This window comes from Larimichthys crocea, chromosome XVI, assembly GCF_000972845.2.
Source record: "Larimichthys crocea isolate SSNF chromosome XVI, L_crocea_2.0, whole genome shotgun sequence".
Classification (NCBI taxonomy): domain Eukaryota; kingdom Metazoa; phylum Chordata; class Actinopteri; family Sciaenidae; genus Larimichthys; species Larimichthys crocea.
In genome coordinates, this window is record NC_040026.1 from 9293809 (window position 1) to 9313388 (window position 19580).

General features: G+C 40.0%; 2 protein-coding genes across 6 annotated transcripts; both read right to left on the minus strand.

Annotated features, from left to right (window-relative positions):
* Window positions 1-680: 680 nt before the first annotated feature.
* decr2 (2,4-dienoyl CoA reductase 2, peroxisomal) lies at window positions 681-9870 on the minus strand. Of its 5 annotated transcripts, none has more exons than XM_019272705.2 (11): window positions 9579-9870; window positions 8186-8323; window positions 7979-8047; window positions 7012-7063; window positions 6795-6930; window positions 6386-6510; window positions 5969-6062; window positions 5782-5886; window positions 5073-5156; window positions 1239-1427; window positions 681-1038 (listed from the first exon to the last, which is right to left on the minus strand). In XM_019272705.2, the coding sequence occupies exons 2-11, from the start codon at window positions 8284-8286 to the stop codon at window positions 1004-1006; spliced, it is 990 nt and encodes a 329-aa protein (XP_019128250.2). In that variant the 5' UTR covers window positions 8287-8323; window positions 9579-9870; the 3' UTR covers window positions 681-1003. The 5 variants fall into 5 exon arrangements, with proteins under 5 accessions (XP_019128250.2, XP_019128249.2, XP_019128251.2 ...); XM_019272704.2 differs by having other exon boundaries at window positions 8186-8287; window positions 9579-9866; XM_019272706.2 differs by having other exon boundaries at window positions 1175-1427; window positions 8186-8287; window positions 9579-9864.
* Window positions 9871-11632: 1762 nt separating this feature from the next.
* Window positions 11633-17188, minus strand: LOC104919686 (retinol dehydrogenase 13). The gene is made up of 7 exons (XM_010731754.3): window positions 16996-17188; window positions 15242-15360; window positions 14969-15124; window positions 14773-14877; window positions 14432-14644; window positions 14191-14292; window positions 11633-12451 (listed from the first exon to the last, which is right to left on the minus strand). The coding sequence occupies exons 1-7, from the start codon at window positions 17058-17060 to the stop codon at window positions 12207-12209; spliced, it is 1005 nt and encodes a 334-aa protein (XP_010730056.3). The 5' UTR covers window positions 17061-17188; the 3' UTR covers window positions 11633-12206.
* Between the last annotated feature and the right edge of the window lie 2392 nt (window positions 17189-19580).

A 19580-nucleotide genomic window follows, 5' to 3' on the forward strand; every position in this document is an offset into this window, starting at 1 on the left:
TATGTTTGGGTTTTTTTGCCGATATTTCAAACATGTGAATCCTTTTGGCATTCACTCATATGTGAGAGTGGCAGCCCCTCACACAGAGGTCAAAGTTCAGGGTGAGCTACAAGGAGCTTTAAACTATCAGGGAGTCAATGACACTTCAGCAAGGGTATATATGGTGGGCTGTGAAAGCAGCAGGTTCACCGATTAAAAGGCTGCTTCTGTGATAACTTATTGCTCAGCTGCTGATATAATATAACATAAATCAATGTAAAATAGCTGGGGAACTCAAGCAGACAGTGGAGATTTGTTATTTTAACAACTGTGTTAAATGGTTGCAATTGTAATGTTTTGGCGCCCCCAGCTGACTAATAGTGGTATTATTTATTTATTTTTTTACACAGGTACCTCAACCACAACACATTTTCTCCAAAAACTGTTTAATTTCACAGATTTTAAGGGGGTTGATTGTTTTGTTCTTCAATCAACTTGTGACCCTTCACAGACACCAAGAGTCCTGACACATAGGTAGGTAGGGAACTATCAATGTAATCAAATTTCCCATTAAAAACACATGCCAGCTTCCTATAGGTACAATTTAAGCTTTAGTAAATTCAGGACAATTAGTAACCGCAGAGAGCAAGAAGGAAACAGTTGTTTGGACAGAAAACTAATACAAAACAAACAAACAGTAGTAACTGTAATTATTCATGTTTTATGTTAATGAGGTACAGAAAAAAATCACATTAAATAACATTTGATAAACACCACCATGCATGAAAATTCATGATGACAAGACACAGTAATAGGGAATAATGTCATAGGTGAGCCCTGAATTGTTATAAAATTAGGTCATTATAAAGATTGTAAAGGTAAGTACATAAGTGTATGATAGTGTTTAGCGTCTCCAGTCACTCAGGAATAAAGTCTTAAGGCAACAGTAAGTGTGATAAGCCACACATACTATACATGTAATGTATAAACATGTAGAAATCGGTACTATAGATGTTTTCAGCATTTACTTGTCTCCTTTCTTTTCAGATGACCAATAACCTGAAAGAAAATAAGAGTGGATTAATGTGAGTTATACTTCAATCCTGCCTTTTAAACAATCAATTTAACTTTCACACATCAGCACACAATCTCGGTCATACAGTCTGGACCTCAAGCTGCACCTCCTCCTACACACCTGGGTCAGGAGGAGGACAGGAGAGCCCCTGTTCAGAGTTTAGCAGATTTAGAGGAGGCTATACCCAACAGCATGGAGACGTCATTAGCTGAGGTCAACCACGCCCCGCCGTCCGCCACCAGGATGGTTCCGGTCACATAGGAGGAGACCCGACTGGCCAAGAAAAGAGTGCAGTGGGCCATCTCTGTCTTGTTGCCTGCTCGCTGCAAGGGAATGGACTCGAACGCGCCAGCCGCCTCCCCTCTGGGGCCACCTGAGAGATTGAATTAAGAAAAAAAGCTCAGAACTCTTCCTTTAAAACATTAAACTGTACATATACGTGGTTCCCCACATTTTTTCTGTCTGATGTACACCCATAGCCCTGTCAAATGAGCTCAAGTGGAACATGGTCCAATGTCCTTATGAATGGATTACAACTGTTGTATCCAATTTTGACGTGTGCTACAGGGTGTATGTATGTGATTGTGTGGTAAGTTGGGTAAATATTGTTGTTGCTATGTCACCCGTACCCCTGACACATCACAGTAGACATAGACCTATATAGGGGTGTCACAAGTAAACAGCTGGAGGAAATTAGGAACTGGGAAAGCCACACAATTTTTCAACCATATATGTGTGTCTGTGCAGGTTTTTTGTTCGATCAGAGTAGTTTTGTTTCATATTTACATCTTCATTTTTACGCCATTCACTCAGTGCACCAAGTTTTTCTCAGCGTCAAAAGTATGATTCCTGGAAGATTCAAGTTTCGTCAGACGTTTTTTTATTTGTTACATTTTGTTGAACAACTACGCTTCAAATGACTGATCACGGTAATGTGCGACAGTGACTGACAGCTCAGGGTGTCACACTGAAGAGTCACAATAGGATTATTCATCATACAGCTGTTACAAGATGTGTGGAAGAGACTGGCCTTCTCACAACCATGATACTGTTAAATCCTACTACAACTGTAAATAAAGATGGGATGGGTGCCTCTGCTCTATCAATATCAAAATGAGTAATGCAGAAGCAAATGCACCTGTCAATCAAAAGACTGGTTAGACTCATGCTGAAAACATTAGAAGCAAAAATATTATTAAATAAAAAAAGATTTAGAGGAATTCCTGGATAAAGAAACTCCACAGAATAACAAAGGAATTTGATGCTTTCAAAAATATAGCTGAGGTGCAGACCAAGTATGAAACCTTTTTAAAACTAGTGCGGAAATAATAGATTTGCATGAATCATTGAAACCACAAATACCGCAGGATGAAATGTTAAAACAAAACAAATGGCTTATAAACACAAATGAACTGCGGCAAAGCAATAATGCAAAAAAATGAAGGAGTGGTTGCCTGATGTCAGGGAGAGATGCAAAAATAGCTATAGTCAATGGTAATGCTGCACCAACCGTGATCGGTCATGAGATTGGTCCAGGGGACAGCGTTTCTAAAACTTTAGGTTGCTGCTATAGCCATACGTCTTCAGGGTCATCAGCCTCCTCTGCATGCCTTGAAGCAGAGGATGAAAGGACTGCTCTATTTGCTATGGCAGCTGCTCTCAAAGAAAGAAAGGCATGAGCTAGAGGCTCAGGAAGAGCAAGTCAGATGAAAAAGGGAATTGCTTGAGTTACAAAGTCAAACTCCAGCCCACACAGCAAAGCTTTCTGTGCTCAAGTTCAAAGGCTCTGATGTACAGAGCTCCAGAGCTCAGTCAAATGGAATGAATTCATATCTGGAGAGTTTAAAATGAAAACCTTCTCTCAGACCCTCTGTTATGTGATTTGTTCCATGAAGTTCAAACAATCAGTTCCAGCATTAGCCAATAGGAGGCAGCAAAGCTGCAGTGCCCATTGGGGCATGGCCAAAGGAAACTTTTTCACAGGAAGTTGAACCAAAAGTTCATGCTCTGAATCCCAAACAAAGGAACCCATTACGCCTTTCACATGAAAACCCATTGGTTTGTTGCCAACCAATATGGACCAAGATAACCTTCATCATGGAAAGGCAAAACAATATAAAGGCTCTACAGTCTTTATTATCATTACCTTTAAGGGATATACCAACTTTTGATGGAGACCCTCCATCAGAGCACTTGAGCATGGAGTGGAAAGAAAGGCGGATAGCATTGATCTCCCCCTGTAGTGTGATAGAAAAGAGCAAGGACACATGAGCAAAGAATAGCCACTTGGATGGCCACCAGTGGAGTAGGAGGATGTCAAGGGCCCCTTGTTCTAATGCAACAGAAAACATAAAATGGTCAGTCAGTTTGTCTGTGATGCCATAAAGAAAGGATATGCAGAAAGGGTGCCAGAACACCAAGCGGAAGGACAGGAAAGACTGCGGTGCGCTGCTTCAAAGAGTTGTCACTAAACAGTCACTTACTCCAGAGACCTGACATGACAAATTCTTTGCTTGGAGTTCTGACCAGGCTTCATCAAGAATCTGTAGCAGTGATGGATGACATAAAGGCAATGTATCATCAAGTGAAATTGGCAAAACAGGACACAGACTTGCTTCGCTTGCTGTGGTGGCCAAATGGTGAACTGACACAACCTTTCACTGTATACAGGATGAACAGCTCATCTGTTTGGTGCAATATCATTGCCCTGCTGTGCCCGTTCAACAACAGAGCAGCAACATAAGTGACTGACACCATCAAACACAGTTTTTATGTGGATGACTGCTCCCTGCCATCACAGGCAGAAGCCACAGTGGTATGTCAGTTTGGAGGGTTTCAGCTGGTGAAATGGCAACAGTAGGTCAGTCTTGGTATCCCTAGATGTGGAAATGCACAAGTTTCTCCATTAAAGAAAGTGACACTGTGCTTACAGTGCAAGGTGACAGGATGCTGAAGGCAGAAGTGCAACTGGAGCTGGAAAATTCTGTATTCTGGACTGACAGCTCAACAGTGAGGGAGTACATCAGAAAGTCACAAAGTACTTTCATTCTTTTTAGCTACTATAGAGATATGTTGACACAAATCCAGCTGATGAGGCCTCTCGTGTGGTGCCAGTATCTTTATATGCGGCAGATGGATTCATGGCCCGACTTTTTTTTTAAGAATAAAAGAGGATGGCCTTTTGACACTGTGAATTCTGTTTCTATCAGTAGTCACAACCCAGAGGTCAGAGGAGAGGCTACAGTGAATACTGATGCACCAGATGCAACAGCAAGGATGTACAGAACGCAACAAATCAGTTGATAGCATATTGCTCTTCACGGGGAAGGTTAAAGACGGTTAAAGACCTCAGTCACTTGGTTTCTCCAAATGAGAATGATGTTGGAGTTGTTGAATCAGAAGAGAAAAGAAATACAAGTTTGTCCAGTCCAGCAGCAGACTCAACACACCTCAACAAAAGAACAAAGTGGAAAAGAAGATGCAAAGATTCAGAGCCACACTGAGTGGTCAAACCTTGTCTCCTCAGGATGTGGACACAGCTCAAAGTGCCATCATTCAGTACTGTCAAGTGAACAAGTTTAGTGATGAAAGAACTACTTTGAAAAGGAGAACATCTGGAGTGATAAAAAGAAGCTTTACCTGCTCTTAATCACAAGAAAAATACAATACTCATTACTTCAATCTGCTAGAAAATAAAGCCTCAACACTCCTGATGCATCACATCATGGTGGAGCATGGCAAAGAATCATTTGTGTGATCAGAAAAGTGTGGATGATTATATATACATTATACACTTTTCTGTGTGAGGTAGAAGCCATACTGAATGACCATCCCATCGCAAAGATCTCAGATGATCCTGACAATCTTGAACCTCCAAATCACATCCTTTTGTTGAAAAGCAAACCTGCTTTACCACCAAGGCTTTTCAAGGAAAGTGATTTGTACACCAAACAGCGATGGAGGCAAGTTCAGTTTCTCTCAGATCTTTTCTGCCACAGATGGATTCAGGGGTACTTACCACTGTTACAGGATTGACAACGATTGTCACAGGACTCAGGACACAGGAAGATTGTTACTTCCCCTTGTGGATCCTGGTTGTCGTCTGTCAAAGTCCAAACCAAATGCAATATATTGGAGCATTGGACAAGCCACTAAGATTTATCTTCTGTGTGATAAGTTGATTAAATATTCTTGTGTCACCTGCGTAATTGACCACATAGGAAGAAAATAACAGTAGTCACGTAGCCTACATAAGGGAGTCACAGGTGAACAGCTGGAGAGAATTAGGCAATGGGGAAGCCACACAGTTTTTCAACCGTATGCATGCCTGTGCAGGTTTTTTGTCCAATCATAGTTTTATTTTTCATACTTACAAGCTCGTTTTCACATCATTCATTCAGTGCATCCGTCTTTTTTAGGTGTCTTTTTTAATCTGCATATGAATAAAACATCGAACGCATACCTAATGGAAGACCTTTTTTTTTTTTTTGCACCACTACATGGAAATGTTTTCAAGTTCCTTCAGGTGACTTTTTTGTCGTTGGAGTGCCACTACAATAACTGCTATTAGCTATTAATTTATCTAAAAGTGATTATTGTTATATTGTTACATTATATATGCTTCAATCAATCAAACCATTGTTTATAATAAAAGGACTACTTGTTGAATGTATAACCCAACGATTAGCCACTTTGTCGATTTTGTTAATATTGTGTTAAATCTTTACCCAGTCTGCGGAAGCCTTCTGTGCCAGAGACAGGACCTGGAGCCACAGTATTGACTCTGACCCCACTGGGCCCCCACTCCACAGCCAAGTGCTTTGTCATAGCATCTAAGGACAGAAGAGGCAACACTGTGTCATTACATTCTCATTTCCATATCATTACACAGTCACAGTAAAAAAGAGCTCTTACCATTTGCAGCTTTGGCAGAGCCAGCATGCACCTGCAGGGCCTGTCCTTTGTATCCGAGTGTCGCAGAGATGTTGACTATGTTGCCACCATGATTCTGCACGCATAAATGATAGGAGGCTCAAAATCGATACAATGAGTAAATAATCAAATCAGCTTCAGAGAGCTTAGGCAGCAGTTTGAAACCCATTTAGAGATGAGAAGGCATTCTGTAATCTGAAAGCTTTACTGTCCTCTTTTGGTGAACAGGGTAAACTGCAGAGAGTGAATCTTATTGAAATGTGTTGCCCAGTAACCCAATCATGTTCCTGAAGATACAGTATCATTTTAGTGCTATGAGGTTATAAACAACACATTTTTATCTCTTCAACATTTAACTGAGAAACTTTATGTTACACAGACAGAGAAAATGCACTGTACCTGGAACCACTTCTCATAAACCACCTTGCTGGTGTTGAATGTACCCATTGTGTCTATCTCCAAGACTGTCCTGAAGCCATTGAAAGAGAGTGCAGCAGCCGGACAGAGGAAGTTTCCAGCAGCATCTGTCAAAAAAAAGAGCACTGTGACTTTGACTAAGGCCATTTTGAATGAATGAAAATCATATGTAAGACAAGAAAAATGTTGAATGTTCCAAAAATAATTGATAAAAGCATTAAATCCGAGATTGAATAGATTTAATTTTATAACTACGGTAATAATCTTTGAATGATGTAACAGTTTGTAGACTAGGGTGCAATGATAGAAGATAAAGACAGATACATCTCCTGAAAAGTTGATAAGTAAACCAAAACCTTTAACACTTTTATGTCCAGGCGAGGTCACGTACTGTTAATCAGGATGTCTATGCGTCCAAACTCTTTCAGTGTCTCGTCCACAGCAGCTGCGATGGTCTCAGGCTTCCTCACATCTATACACAAAGGGAGACAGCGACGCCCTGACACAGCAGACAGCTTTTTAGCTGCCTAAGGAGACACACAATCACATTACATGAGGGCAGCACATTAATATTTAGTCATGGGGTAAGATGGGGTGTAGGGAATAACCTCTTTGAGCTTGTCCAAGTTCCTGCTGGCAATCACTGTGTCACAGCCGTGCCTGAAAAAAAAGAAAAAGAGAAGGTGGTAACATTAAAGAGCACATGCTGTAATGTGCTGATTAGAACATGAATGTGTAATGACTGCATGAATAAGGCTGATAGGGAGAAAAGGGTAGTAACTTCTGACAAAACTGGTAGGACAGAGGGTGAAGGACAGGAACAAGGTGAAAAGGCCACAATCACACGAAATATGAGGCAGAGACACCAACAGATGTATACAGTTGCGATAATTACTAAATAACTATTTGTGGCACGAGTAAATTATTGAACCATTTCAACTTTGTCACACAAGCAGAATGATGAAATTCAGTGTGTCAGATAACACAACCAGAAGGTTTAAAGTTCCTTCACATATTATCTCACTCAAACATTTTACTGTTTTAGAGTATAGTAATGACATAACACTGACAGAGCATTGATACGACATGTTACAGGTTTATTCCTAAACTATACATGTAGGGATAAGGTACAAAGAGACAGCCACTGCACTAAAAATAAACCATGATAGGGTGATGCAGGAACCTGAAACAGATGGATCTTGAATCACCCTGAAGGGGTTTATTTCCACTTACTGTACATTATCCCGCTTACTGCATGTCTATTTTGTCTCTAATTATTGATTAAAACTTGTCTTATTGATCAAAGATTTATTTTATTGCATCTGCTGAGGTCTTCTAAAGTCTATCAGAAATGTGTCCTTGGAAACAGTCTGTTATTTATAGCAGCGGTATGCTATACAGAAAAAACAGACTGACGAATGCAGTAATCGGCCAATCATAATCAAGTATTCGACAAAACCGTGATAAAAGCACCAATAATGTCTGTCGATGAAAGAAGGGTGAAATTTGAATGAATATAGGCATTTCTGCCAGATCTGGGCATGTTATGTAGAAACAGGCGGGTAATCCTCTCACCTCATGAAGATTTCAGCTATCCTGAGTCCAATTCCAGATCCGCCACCCGTGATAAAAGCAACATGATCTCTGAGAAACAACGTGCAAACACGTCAACAGTCACAGCCGGAGGTAGACGACAAAAACATGTATTTACAGACACCTGTGTGTGGAAAATAATGCAATAAGAGCACACCAGCTACATGTTGGGCAAAAGAACATGCTTACTTTAGTAAATCTGGACTGTAGATGTATGTGTATGAAGTCAGACAGTCATCTGTGCCGACATCTTCAGGCAGCTGCTCACTCTTTCTCCCTGGTTCTGCCATGCTGTTAAATAATGCATGTAAAACAGATACAATCACACTGGCATGCTGTTAAATAACGCATGTTAAATCGATGCAATCACACTGGCATTGTCATTAATGGAATGCAATACATAACTGGTCTGTAAATGCAATTTGAGAGATAACACACACAAAATAATATAAAAATTTACATCTCAATAGCCATCTGCAGTAGTTTGGTGAAGCTAATAGGCTAATGTTCATATTTATAAGGATAGCCAGATATTTAAAGGACCAGTGTGTTGGATTTTGTGTCATCTAGCAGTGTCGTTGCTGACCCTCTTCATAGCATGAAGGAGAAACTGTGGTGGCTAAAAAATGGGAAGAGCCATATTTAGAGCCAGTGTTTAGAACAAACCTCCATGGCTGGAAAATTAAGTCAATGCAGTAGTAATCCCATATTAAAAACGCCCAACTTCACAGCAGAAATAAACATGTTTAAAGCCTGGTTCACAAAATGGCTTTGATCCAATGGCTAACTGCACTAAGTCTGATTTTAACTCACCTGTTTAAATGATATTAAGGCTTAAAGTTGCACACAATTAACAGTGTGGACATTTGATTGACAGGTAAGTGTCATTACAGGTGGCTCTCCTTTGGCCTGCCAATGATCCACGTCTTTGCTGATATTTAGATTAGCTGGGAGGCATGAGAAGCAGAACCACCATGTATTTTCGTGGCGCTTCGGAAACCTACGGGTGACATCACTCATGCTCTGTCCATTCTTTAGACTGTGATTGGTTTAGAAACATGGTGGTTTAACATGGCAGGCTCCATTGACACCTGCAGCATCTGTAGATATAAAAGGCTCAATCTAAAGTAACAAAAGCACAATGATTACTGTTTTAAGGTGATTATACACTAACTAAAACATAGTTATGCATATTATATTCAATTTCTGTCATATTCTGTAAAATAAATCTGACACACTGGACCTTTAAATTCACCTAAAAGGTAATTTATTACTATCTTTCAGTCATTGCTGGCAAAACTTCAACTATTCCCATTTATACTCTTTGATTTTGAAGCACTTGTATGCACATGCTGCCATGACTTTACAGAAATGAGAGTAAATCAAGGTTATAATGGCAGCAACTGTGCAAAAACAGCTCTAAGACAGAAGTTCAAACACCTTTTACATGAGTTAAAGTGACACAAATCATGCAGAGGAAGTGAAGAAAGCCCTGAGTTAATTCAGATATCTGCATGTCAAAGACCTTTTCTTTTTTTTCATGGTAAAGCATTAAAAGTTTAATTAGCTGCTGTCGTTTTACCTGCTCAAACAAACGAGCTAGTTTTGTTGCGCCGAAAGAAAAAAAACAAAACCCGTCCAGCTCCTCCGAGGTGAGACACGACCTGAACACGAAGCTCTTATTTCAGTCTGACGAGCCTCATTTACATTGACTCCTCAGCCTTTAGGTGTTTTTCTCTGCACGAAGTGTCTGTACCTTGGACGTTTACTTTCTCAGTCCCTTAGCGATGCATTATGGGCAATGGAGTGCGTCACGGGTGTGTTCAAGAGCACAAATATCCCACTGTACAAACCTATTCTAATTTTTTTTAAAGGTCCAGTGTGTAAGATTTGGGAGTATTTATTGGTAGGGATTGAATATAATATTCATTAGTATGTTTTCATCACCTGAAAATAAGAATTGTTGTCTTAAAATGAGGCTTACATCTAGACCTACAGTGAGAGCGGGTCCTCTTCCATGGAGTCCGCCATTTTTCTACAGTAGCCCAGAACAGACAAACCAAAACACTTATCTAGTTATGGCCTTTTGCTTTTTTTTAAAGGTCCTAAGCATTTTCTTAAAAGCTTAGAAGAAGAGGGGGAGGTATGGGAGAGTATTCATTTGGTTGCAATCTGAAACTTCGCCGCTAGGTGCCACTAAATCCTACACACTGGACCTTTAAGACATAATACGGTATGTAATAATAGGGAGAATATACATATAAAGTCAGGTTAAAATTCAGAAAATACTGTGAGCACCAGACTTTAGAGGTCAGGATTGATTTGATTAATGCCACAAAGGAGAAACTATATCAGACAGCATCACTCTGGGGACTTTTGGGTCTGTGAAGCAAAAGAAAAGCCTCTACAATAACCATCATCTTCTAGGATAGCACCAGTTAGGGTCTCCTCTGGTAAGCCAACCCTGACATAAACGATCCAAGGTTTACAGTTTCAGGAGCCGATGCTGATCGGTGTGCATTAGTGCAGAGAGTAGCTCATATTGATCTGTACTTTGGGATTTGCTGTTGGAAAAAGCCCTATGCAATGGATCCCTCAAATACGTTTGGGATGGATGTTCTTCTTTGCACTGAGGATTAGAAATGTAAGATGAGTGCTTGTGTAACTTGATTTGTTTTCTGGGAGGCATGAGTAAACAAGATCAAAATCAGAAATACTCACAGAAGTGCTCAAACTTAAGAGCACATTTTAAACCACGGATAGTTTTACCAGGGCGTGTTCACTTCAGATGACCTTCCAGTACTTTTCCATTGTTTCACACTTCTGCTACAAATCACATACTTCACATTATTGTTTCATGGCACACCCTTTTGAGTGTGATTCTTCTACTTATTATTAGTTTTCATTATTTTAGTGTGAAAGCATCCAAGTTCACTATGAAAATTAATGTGCATGCTGCTTTTGTTGTCAGTGTTGTAGTGAGATTGTAATGTAGAGGCTTTGCACTGCAGTTCAGAGCAATCTGCTTTGAATTACCAGGCACACAACAGGAACACAACTCTGATATAAAAGCAGATGTTGTTTCTGTGATAGATCAGCATGTGAATGTTATGTAATAAACATATATGTAAATGAACAAAATCTAAAGGCCTCCAATATTACAGAACAAAGCCACATTCAACTGCACACCTGGATAAATGGTCAGCACAAGATCTGCACAAAGAAATGTTCAAACATTTAAAAGTATTAGTCTGTATTTAACGGTCGTTGGCAGCCAGATGGCGCTACCTGCCATCATATTCTGGTTGTATTTAAGACGATAAAACCATTTGCATTTACTCTAAATGTGAACCTGCAGTTAAGCTGCATAAGAATATCTCTCCTTGTAAACACAGACACTTGACTCACTCGTCTTCCTGATGTCTCTGTGTGAAATACACCATGCTAACACTGTCTGTGTTTATGTGTATGCATGTGATTTTAAGTGTGAACGGTTCCATTAGGCAAGAAAACAAAAGAGACGTCTGACGTCTTGTGAACAGTTGGTGAGATTTTGATTTGCAGATGGAAAAAAGATTGAATATGTTTTTTGTTTTTTCAGATGTGCCCCCTCCGGTTTTAACCCCACCCAGTGCATTCATCTCAAACTTGTATTTAGCACTTCATAACATTATTCCAAAGTGCTGGAATAAATGCAAAAAAACTTAAAATGAGACTCTGTAACGAAATGCTAAAACCTTGCGTAACCGTAGCACAAGTAGTGAAGAGTCACACACACACAGCACATCATAAGCTACTAGTCATACCAGACCCGGTACAGCTGTCTCAGCAAAACCCCAGAGTGTACAGAAATGAATTAAGAGTGCAATGAATTCAACTTTTCATGAACAAAATTCCCTTTGTTTCTTTAAAAAGTGACGTAGTCTCACTTTAAACAAAGAGTCAAGAGTCCATTGTCAAAGACTGCTTGTCATACAAGAAAATGTCCTGATGCAGGAACATAAAGACATGTACAAAAGACTGCCATTATACAGACAATACAGACTCAGACAATTAATTGTTCCAAAGAGCCTGGCACAGCTGAATCCATAAAGGGCCATTATCTTCTGCTGGTCCAGAAGCCAAAGCAGACCTACAACCCGACAGCACCGACAGCTGGTCCTGGGCTCTGTCCGTGTGTCTGCGCCGGCTCTGTCTGTGCAGCTTCGCTCTAGCCTTCTGCTAGTGGGTCAACTTTGGCGGACTGTCCCTCCTCCTCCAGACCCACCAGCCTGCTGCTGATCTCCCACAGCCTGCGAGCTGCCTCCTCATCCAGGGCCTGAGGCGCTGGTTCCTTTTCTGTCATCACATCATAGTACCTTCCTGTCATCCCCTCCATCTCCTCGGACACGGCCAGGTAGACGCTGGGCTGGGCTCCAAGCTCTGGACTCTTAACCAACATGGAGAAAAAGGGACCTACAGAGGAGTTGGTGGAGAGCAAGGGTTTGTTGGTTTAAAGTCAGTCGGATCAGCACGGTTTTAATCTTTTAGAGTCCATCAGAACATATGTACTTTATCAAATTAATTGGCCAGTGTCAAGTACCAATACAAGTACTAACTAGATTCATGTTGTTGTCTTTGGGCTATGGAAACACTTACATGAATGTGCATCGGTTAGAAATTGTTAATTTCCATATCTGGCACACACTGCAGATTTTTTATCTTCTTCACTGACTGTAAATGATCTCAATAATAAACACTGTGTTTCCCACAGAGGAATAAGAGACTTTTATTACCCCTGAGTGCAGGTAATTAAAAAATACTCACTCCAAAATAAAAAGTACATTCACTTTTTCTTAAAACGAGAAGCTGCATCAGCAACAACAGCACTAGTGTACTTTGATTTTAGAGGATTTATTTTAAGTGTACTGTATTAAATAAATTATATATTCTGCATATATTAACATAATTGGGCTTAGGGAAGGTAAAAACCAGACAGTGATTTTGTTTTAACTCCATTTATAGTGTAACATGCTTCTGTACTGTAATTTACAAAGCAAAACTTGTGGTGTATTATACGTGTATTTCAATTGTAGAGGGAAATATTGTATCTTTTAGCTACATATTCATATTACTTTACACATGAGGATTTGACATACAAAACACATAATGAGCTTTTGAATTACAATGCATTGTTATGGACATAATTATGATTATATTATGTTAAGAGACTACCCAACAGTATCTGAAATAGTTAAAGAAGGGCTTCTTATGTCTCATTTTGGATCATGAATAATCATCTAACAATAAAATAAAAATAGTATAACGGTCACAGTGCCATTTTTCTATACGGAGTACTTTCACTTTTAATGCTTAGAACACATTTTGGTTGAAATAATTTTGTTTGTTACTCAAGTAACATTTTAGTGTTTAACAAAGTATTTTCACAGTGTGGTATTATTGCTCCTTTTACTCAAGTAAATGATGTGAATACATGTGAATGTGAATTATAAGTTTTATTTTGTTGATAACTGTTGTATAATCGCAATATTGCACTGAGAGGTGAACTTCCCCATAATACTGGCACTGACCACATCACTGTCATGCCAACAGTCATGGTAAAGCATGCCGTCTTGTGTAATACTCTTGCTTAATGAATTCAGATACTTCACACATTAATTGATATGCATAAAGATGGCTGGATTTCAGTTACATAAAAGTTTATTTCAGACTCATGTATTTGTTCAGCCTCTCTGAAAATAGAGCAGGGCCTGTTCTCATAGAAATATGGAGCTTTATTTTTAATCAAACCAGTCAGATGCAAACATTTACATAATAAACATGGATACAGTTACATAAATAAACTTTTATGTAACTGAAATCCAGCTTACTTGATGCATATCAATGAATGTAGGAAGTAACTGCGAATTAACATCCCTGAAATGATGATCTATTGAGTGTGAAAATAAAATGAATGTTTCTTTTGTTTTTCAGCTGCAGCTCTAAAGTTCACATTCTGTGGAATGGAAACAGAACTACAGTCTGTCTTCGAGTTTATTTATACAGAGCAAGTCGATAAGAATAGAAAATTCACTAAGCAGACAAGTGCTGCATATCAGAGTTCATAGATCCTGAGCTAATTGTTACATATGCATTAGGTAAGCACGTATTGATTTCTCTAAATTCAGAATCCAATAGGGAAGTAGGATACTCACTGAGAATGGAGCTCGAGAACGCTGATTGGTGCATGCCCGTGTGCCTCCCGAGCTCCGTGGCAACAATGCCTGGGTGTACAGCATTTACTGTAACTCCTGTGCCTGTTACACACACACACAAACAAACGCACACATACAGCATTGTTTAAAAATATATATATCCAATGGCCAATTACAAACAAGAACATAGGCCGCACTCCCTCCCACACATGCCCACATATGCAACAGCCAGTAGACTTGCCTTGTAATCGCTTGGCGAGCTCTCTTGTGAACAGAACATTGGCAAGCTTGCTCTGACAGTACGCCCGCTTGGTATCAAACTTCTTCTTCTCCCAGTTCAAGTCCTCGAAGTCAATCTTTCCAACGAGGTGGGCGAGTGAGGCCAGGTTGATCACTCTGCTGGGGGCGGACTCTTTCAACTTATCCAGAAGAAGATTTGTCAACAAGAAGTGGCCTGAAGGAAGACAGAAATTGTTTGAATCAGGTAGCGATGGACTAAGAGAGATTTTATGAGAATGTATAGATTATTTAAATGTATTTTCTTACAAAGAGTTGCCTGTTTTTTTCATTCAGTCAAAGTACCTAAGTGGTTAACTCCAAACTGCATGTCAAAGCCGTCTTCTGTCTTCCATGCTGGACATCTCATGACTCCTGCATTGTTTATGAGCACATCCACTCGCTGCTCCTCTACAAAACAATAAAGATAACACTTAAGAAACTTTTCCTGTGCTTTATTTCTAGAACTGAACACAGCGTGTGATACATTCTGCTTCCTCACCTTGTTTGATTTTCTCTGCAAACTCTCTGATGGATTTCAAGGAGGCCAGGTCAAGACGACACGCGTAAACATGATGGTTCAGGGTCTTGCCTCGTATTTCCTTTGCGGCTGCTTCGCACTTCTCCATGTCCCGACATCCCATAATGATCCGACCCCCTGATGATGTGGGAATGGGAAAAGGAGTGTGTCACTGAGAGCGAAATAACTGCTGAAGATTTTTTTTATATACAGTGTCTCTTTATGGCACATCAGAGACATCAATTTTCTCCACACCTCTCTGGGCCAGTTCTCTGGCGGTCGCTTTCCCAATGCCTGTGTTGGCTCCTGTTATAACCACAGTCTTCCCATTAATGGTAGCCTTACTGGGACACCGGCCTCCAGTCATGTGGTTCCTATGAGAGGAATGAAATAAAGTTCAGTATCATCTAAATCATTGTCCTATTTCAACATCAAGACCAGGCGTTGTGGATTTCTCTCAATTTCTATCTTATCTACTTTGAACCACAAACAATTGTGGTTTATTATACTTGAGTGTGTTACATAACAGCCCTCAAACCTCAATTCAACCATTAATTAGCTTAATGCATTTATTCAGGAAGATGTTTAGCGGTACATTAGAGAGCTCCTGTTATGGGTCTACATCGCTGTTATTCTTAAGTAACATCTTAATAAGCATTAGTCCACTCAAGGCTAAATTACTGGAAATTGGTGCAGCATACATGTTTTCATGGACTCTGGCTGAATTTGGTCCTGCTTTATGGTCTGGTTGCACAGCAGATGGACTTTACAGTTCAACAGTAATAACAGCTCACTTCCATTAAGTGTAACAGTGAGCCAGCATGCACAATAGCAGGGCCTCCACTAAGTGGATTGTAGCTATCATTAATACACCTGTGAGATTCATGCTATGATATTTCATAAAGAGGGTGCCTGTGACAACACCTGGTTTTAGGATATCTTTTTTTTTTAGCTTTCTCTTTATGTCTTGCATAAATGTTGTGTATTTTAATCAGATTACCACAGAGCAAACTTGGGATTTCACACAAGGAACACCGTACAAATTAAGTAAAGAGGAGGAAGAATGGAGGTTAATAAGGGCCAGCTCAGTTCTACTCAAACGGCTCCCCCACTCACAGGTTAATCCAGCTGTGACTTCAGTTTTATGACAGGCACCAAATAGTGTTTTGTTGTTGTTGTTTCACTCGTGTCATTTTTTATTATTTTTCTATTTTGATACTACATGTTGATGCTACACTGACGTGTAATCAGGTGAATAGTGCCTCTTTCATTCCCACTCTGCGCGCTGTCGCCAAGCGGCCAATGTAACAGGCTCAGCAATTTTTAATAGACATAATGTCGTTGACGGAAGAAGCCGAGAAAAGAAAAAGAGAGAGTGACCGAGCAAGAAGGCGCCACACAAGAGCAAATCTGGGACTGACTTTTAGTCACTGGTGAGAGCTTTGTGGGAATGTTGACTTGCTATTTTTTGATCATAAGTGACATAATCAGGTGTTCATATTTACCATGGTAGTACTGCAAACTGTGGGTGCTAAATGGCAAAAATACCTATTTCTATGCTTTAAGTAAGTAACATGGAAAAAACAAAGAATTCCCAATAGCCTTATTAACTATGATTGGGTGAACAGAGGTCACCCTAACAGTCTCTTGTCAGTTTTAGGGGCGGCTGTGGTTCAGGGGGTAGATTGGGTTGTCCACTATTCAGATCAAGTCAAGTGTCGAAGTGTCTTTGTGCAAGATACTGAACCCTGAATTGCTCCTGATGAAAGAAAATGGAAAATAATAATAATAATAATAATTCTTCCTCATTGACTTGACACAATTAGACCACCTGACCCACCTGACTACCTGTAGTTTATATATTCTGTGTATTAGATATCATCATTCAACATATTGTGTCTGAATCTGACAGCATATTCGTACCAGCTGCAGATGTGACACACACACACAGTCTAAAATGTGCAATCCTGACACAGTGGCCTTATGTCATATAATGAAGAGTTACTCACTTCAGTAAAACAGCGCATCCAACCACTGTTCCAAACACAGAAACCGGTAAAACATATCTACTCATGACTCCGAACAATGCTGCCGACAGTATATCTATAAATACATAAAGTTTAAACACTGCTATCACGCCGAGTTTCAGGTTTAACACTACTGCAGCACAAGGTTAACGGCACGCGTGAATTCGGCGTCATCGATCCCTCTCAACCAACCGCAAGGCGCGAAGGCACAGCGGCATTGTGGGAAATGTAGTCCCCATTGAAATGTACAGCCAAAATCAGGAAATAAACAAGTTAGGGTGCCCTTTTTATATAGATTTATTTATATAGCAGCTGAAATGATTTGTGTGTTTAAGTTACTCTTCCAAAAAACATCTTTACAATGAATTTGTTTTTACTTCTGGGATGTGTGTGTTGTTATCTCAGGTAATAGACTCTATACTGTGCATATAGGCCACTATGTATGTTATTACTTACCTAAAAACAAAACCAAAACACATACTAAACATATTCTGTAAAAAGCTAATAATAGTAAATCAATTTCATCTGTCAATTGCATTGCATTACATCTGCTACATTTGGCTATATGAGAATGTCCCTGCGACGACATATTTAAAATAAAAATGCCATGAGAACAAAACGAAATAGGAGCTAAGAGATGAGATATTGCGTGGTTTTTTATAGGAGGACTTGGAGTCAGCAGAGACTGAGAGGACTATATGACTCAGTGGGGGAGGGTGATGTGGCTGCGAGCTGCCTCCTCTCCTCTTTTGGGTGGTGAAAAAAGATTTGAAATGACTCTGCCGTTGTGACTGCCTTTGTGAATCCAGGTGAGACTGGAAATGTGAAAGTGGCAGAGGGAAGAGAGAGCTATGGGACGGAAAGGGACTGCTGTGGAGGGTTAAACTAATGCCTGGAGGTGTGAGTGTTGCGTAGAGATCTGTACACCAGCCACATGCTTTCAAATTCAATGGATCCCCCTGCCTGAATGTTACTCCACATGTTCTATAAAGTACCTGCTGTTCAAAGCAAATATTGCTAAATTCTCCAGAGACTCAGTTGGATTGTTTTTCTGCACAAAGCTGAAAGTTTAGAATTGGGTCGAGATTTCAAGGAATATTGACAGGGGGGAGTTTTTAAAGTAAATACAGCTAGATAACGTTTAAAACTGAGGAGATCATCGACAAATAACTCAAACTCAAAACACTCACACAAGATGAATTCCCTCACTAATTAACAGACATTAATTTGAGGTTATGGCATGCCATGGTTGTACACAAGGACGGTTATTTGATTTTGTCTGCACAGGAAGAAGAACACAGCTGCTGTATCCTTTTATCAGCATGTTTTGTGTGTTTTTTTTAATTTATTCTGTTGCAGATTTAAGTCCTCACCCTGCTGTAAAAAGAGAGCTTCATGTGGTCCACAAAAAGGCACGTTACTCCACAAAACTCCACTATGACACTGCACTTTATAGGGCAGCTAGGACACAAAGTACACAGAGCAAACTCTGCATGAAGACAAATTTGAGCACAGTGAAAAACAAGGCCACCCCTTTTGCAACAAGATTTGGAAAACTTGAGGTGACACATAAAAAGTAAAAACTAGGACGTGAATCTGGTGTCTGAAAACGGAGTAAGGAGGCGAGGGAGGAGCAGCCCTGCTCTATTTGTTCACAGCTCAGAGGTGTGTGTCCCCCTGGTGTGTTTGACCCTTGGTGCACTCTGCTGTCAGCCCACAGTGCTTGACCTTCACTATGATTTACGGCAGCTCTCTTCTCAAGATAACCCTGAGGAAACTCTTCGCCTCGTTGCCTGTTTGGCCTAACTCTGCTATGTATGAGACACCTGAATGTCTAAAAGAGGTGCTGAAGATGCAGCTATTCAATATCCATCCAGCTCCTCAACAAGGATGAAAAACACGTCGGATCAAACTATTTTGTTTCAGGAAATAGGAAGATCATATTCCTCTGCACTGGATTTTTTTTTCGACTGTTCTTTCTGATCCTGCATTGCTTGAAAACAGCTTATCTTTCAGTCATATGAAAGGGGGTGAAGAGGAGGGTGCCCCAGTTAGATGAAACATGAGTGCTTTTTTCCAGTAGAGAAAACACTGTAATAAAATGCCCTCACAGTTGCCCTTTCATTGGAAAAAATGTGCCTTCCAGGGTGCCCTTGCAGTAGACAAAATGTGAAGACCACCCTCTAGGGTGCCCTTCTATTGGAGAAAAATCAAATCAAATTTATTTGTATAGCCCTTTACAATAGCCAGATGGTACCCAAAGTGCTTTACAACAAAGCCATAGAAACAAAAACATAACAGGTACAAAGATAGATAAACACAGTCAAATGAAAATACAAAAAAAAAAAACATGTGTACCTAGTCAGAATAAAACGCTAATCTAAAAAAGTGTGTCTTAAGTTTTGATTTAAAAAGGCTGAGATCACTAGTGGTGCAAATGTCAGCGGACAGAACGATCGCCCCACTGTTTAAGTCTGGACCTTGGGGCCTCCAGCAGAAGCTGACCGGAAGAGTGCAGGGCTCATGGCACAATTACGAAAAGTTAAAATCTCTCCCAGGTAGGGGGG

Coding starts and splice junctions, on each gene's coding strand:
- decr2 (XM_019272705.2), bottom strand. CDS start 8,286: ATGGCAGAACCAGGGAGAAAGAGTGAGCAGCTGCCTGAAGATGTCGGC. Junction 6,511..6,794: donor CATAGACATCCTGATTAACA/GTACGTGACCTC, acceptor TTTTTTTGACAG/ATGCTGCTGGAAACTTCCTC. Junction 1,428..5,072: donor TTGTCAATCCTGTAACAGTG/GTAAGTACCCCT, acceptor TCAATCTCTCAG/GTGGCCCCAGAGGGGAGGCG.
- LOC104919686 (XM_010731754.3), bottom strand. CDS start 17,060: ATGAGTAGATATGTTTTACCGGTTTCTGTGTTTGGAACAGTGGTTGGA. Junction 14,878..14,968: donor TGCAGAGAAAATCAAACAAG/GTGAGGAAGCAG, acceptor ATTGTTTTGTAG/AGGAGCAGCGAGTGGATGTG. Junction 14,293..14,431: donor GCTCGCCAAGCGATTACAAG/GCAAGTCTACTG, acceptor TGTGTGTAACAG/GCACAGGAGTTACAGTAAAT.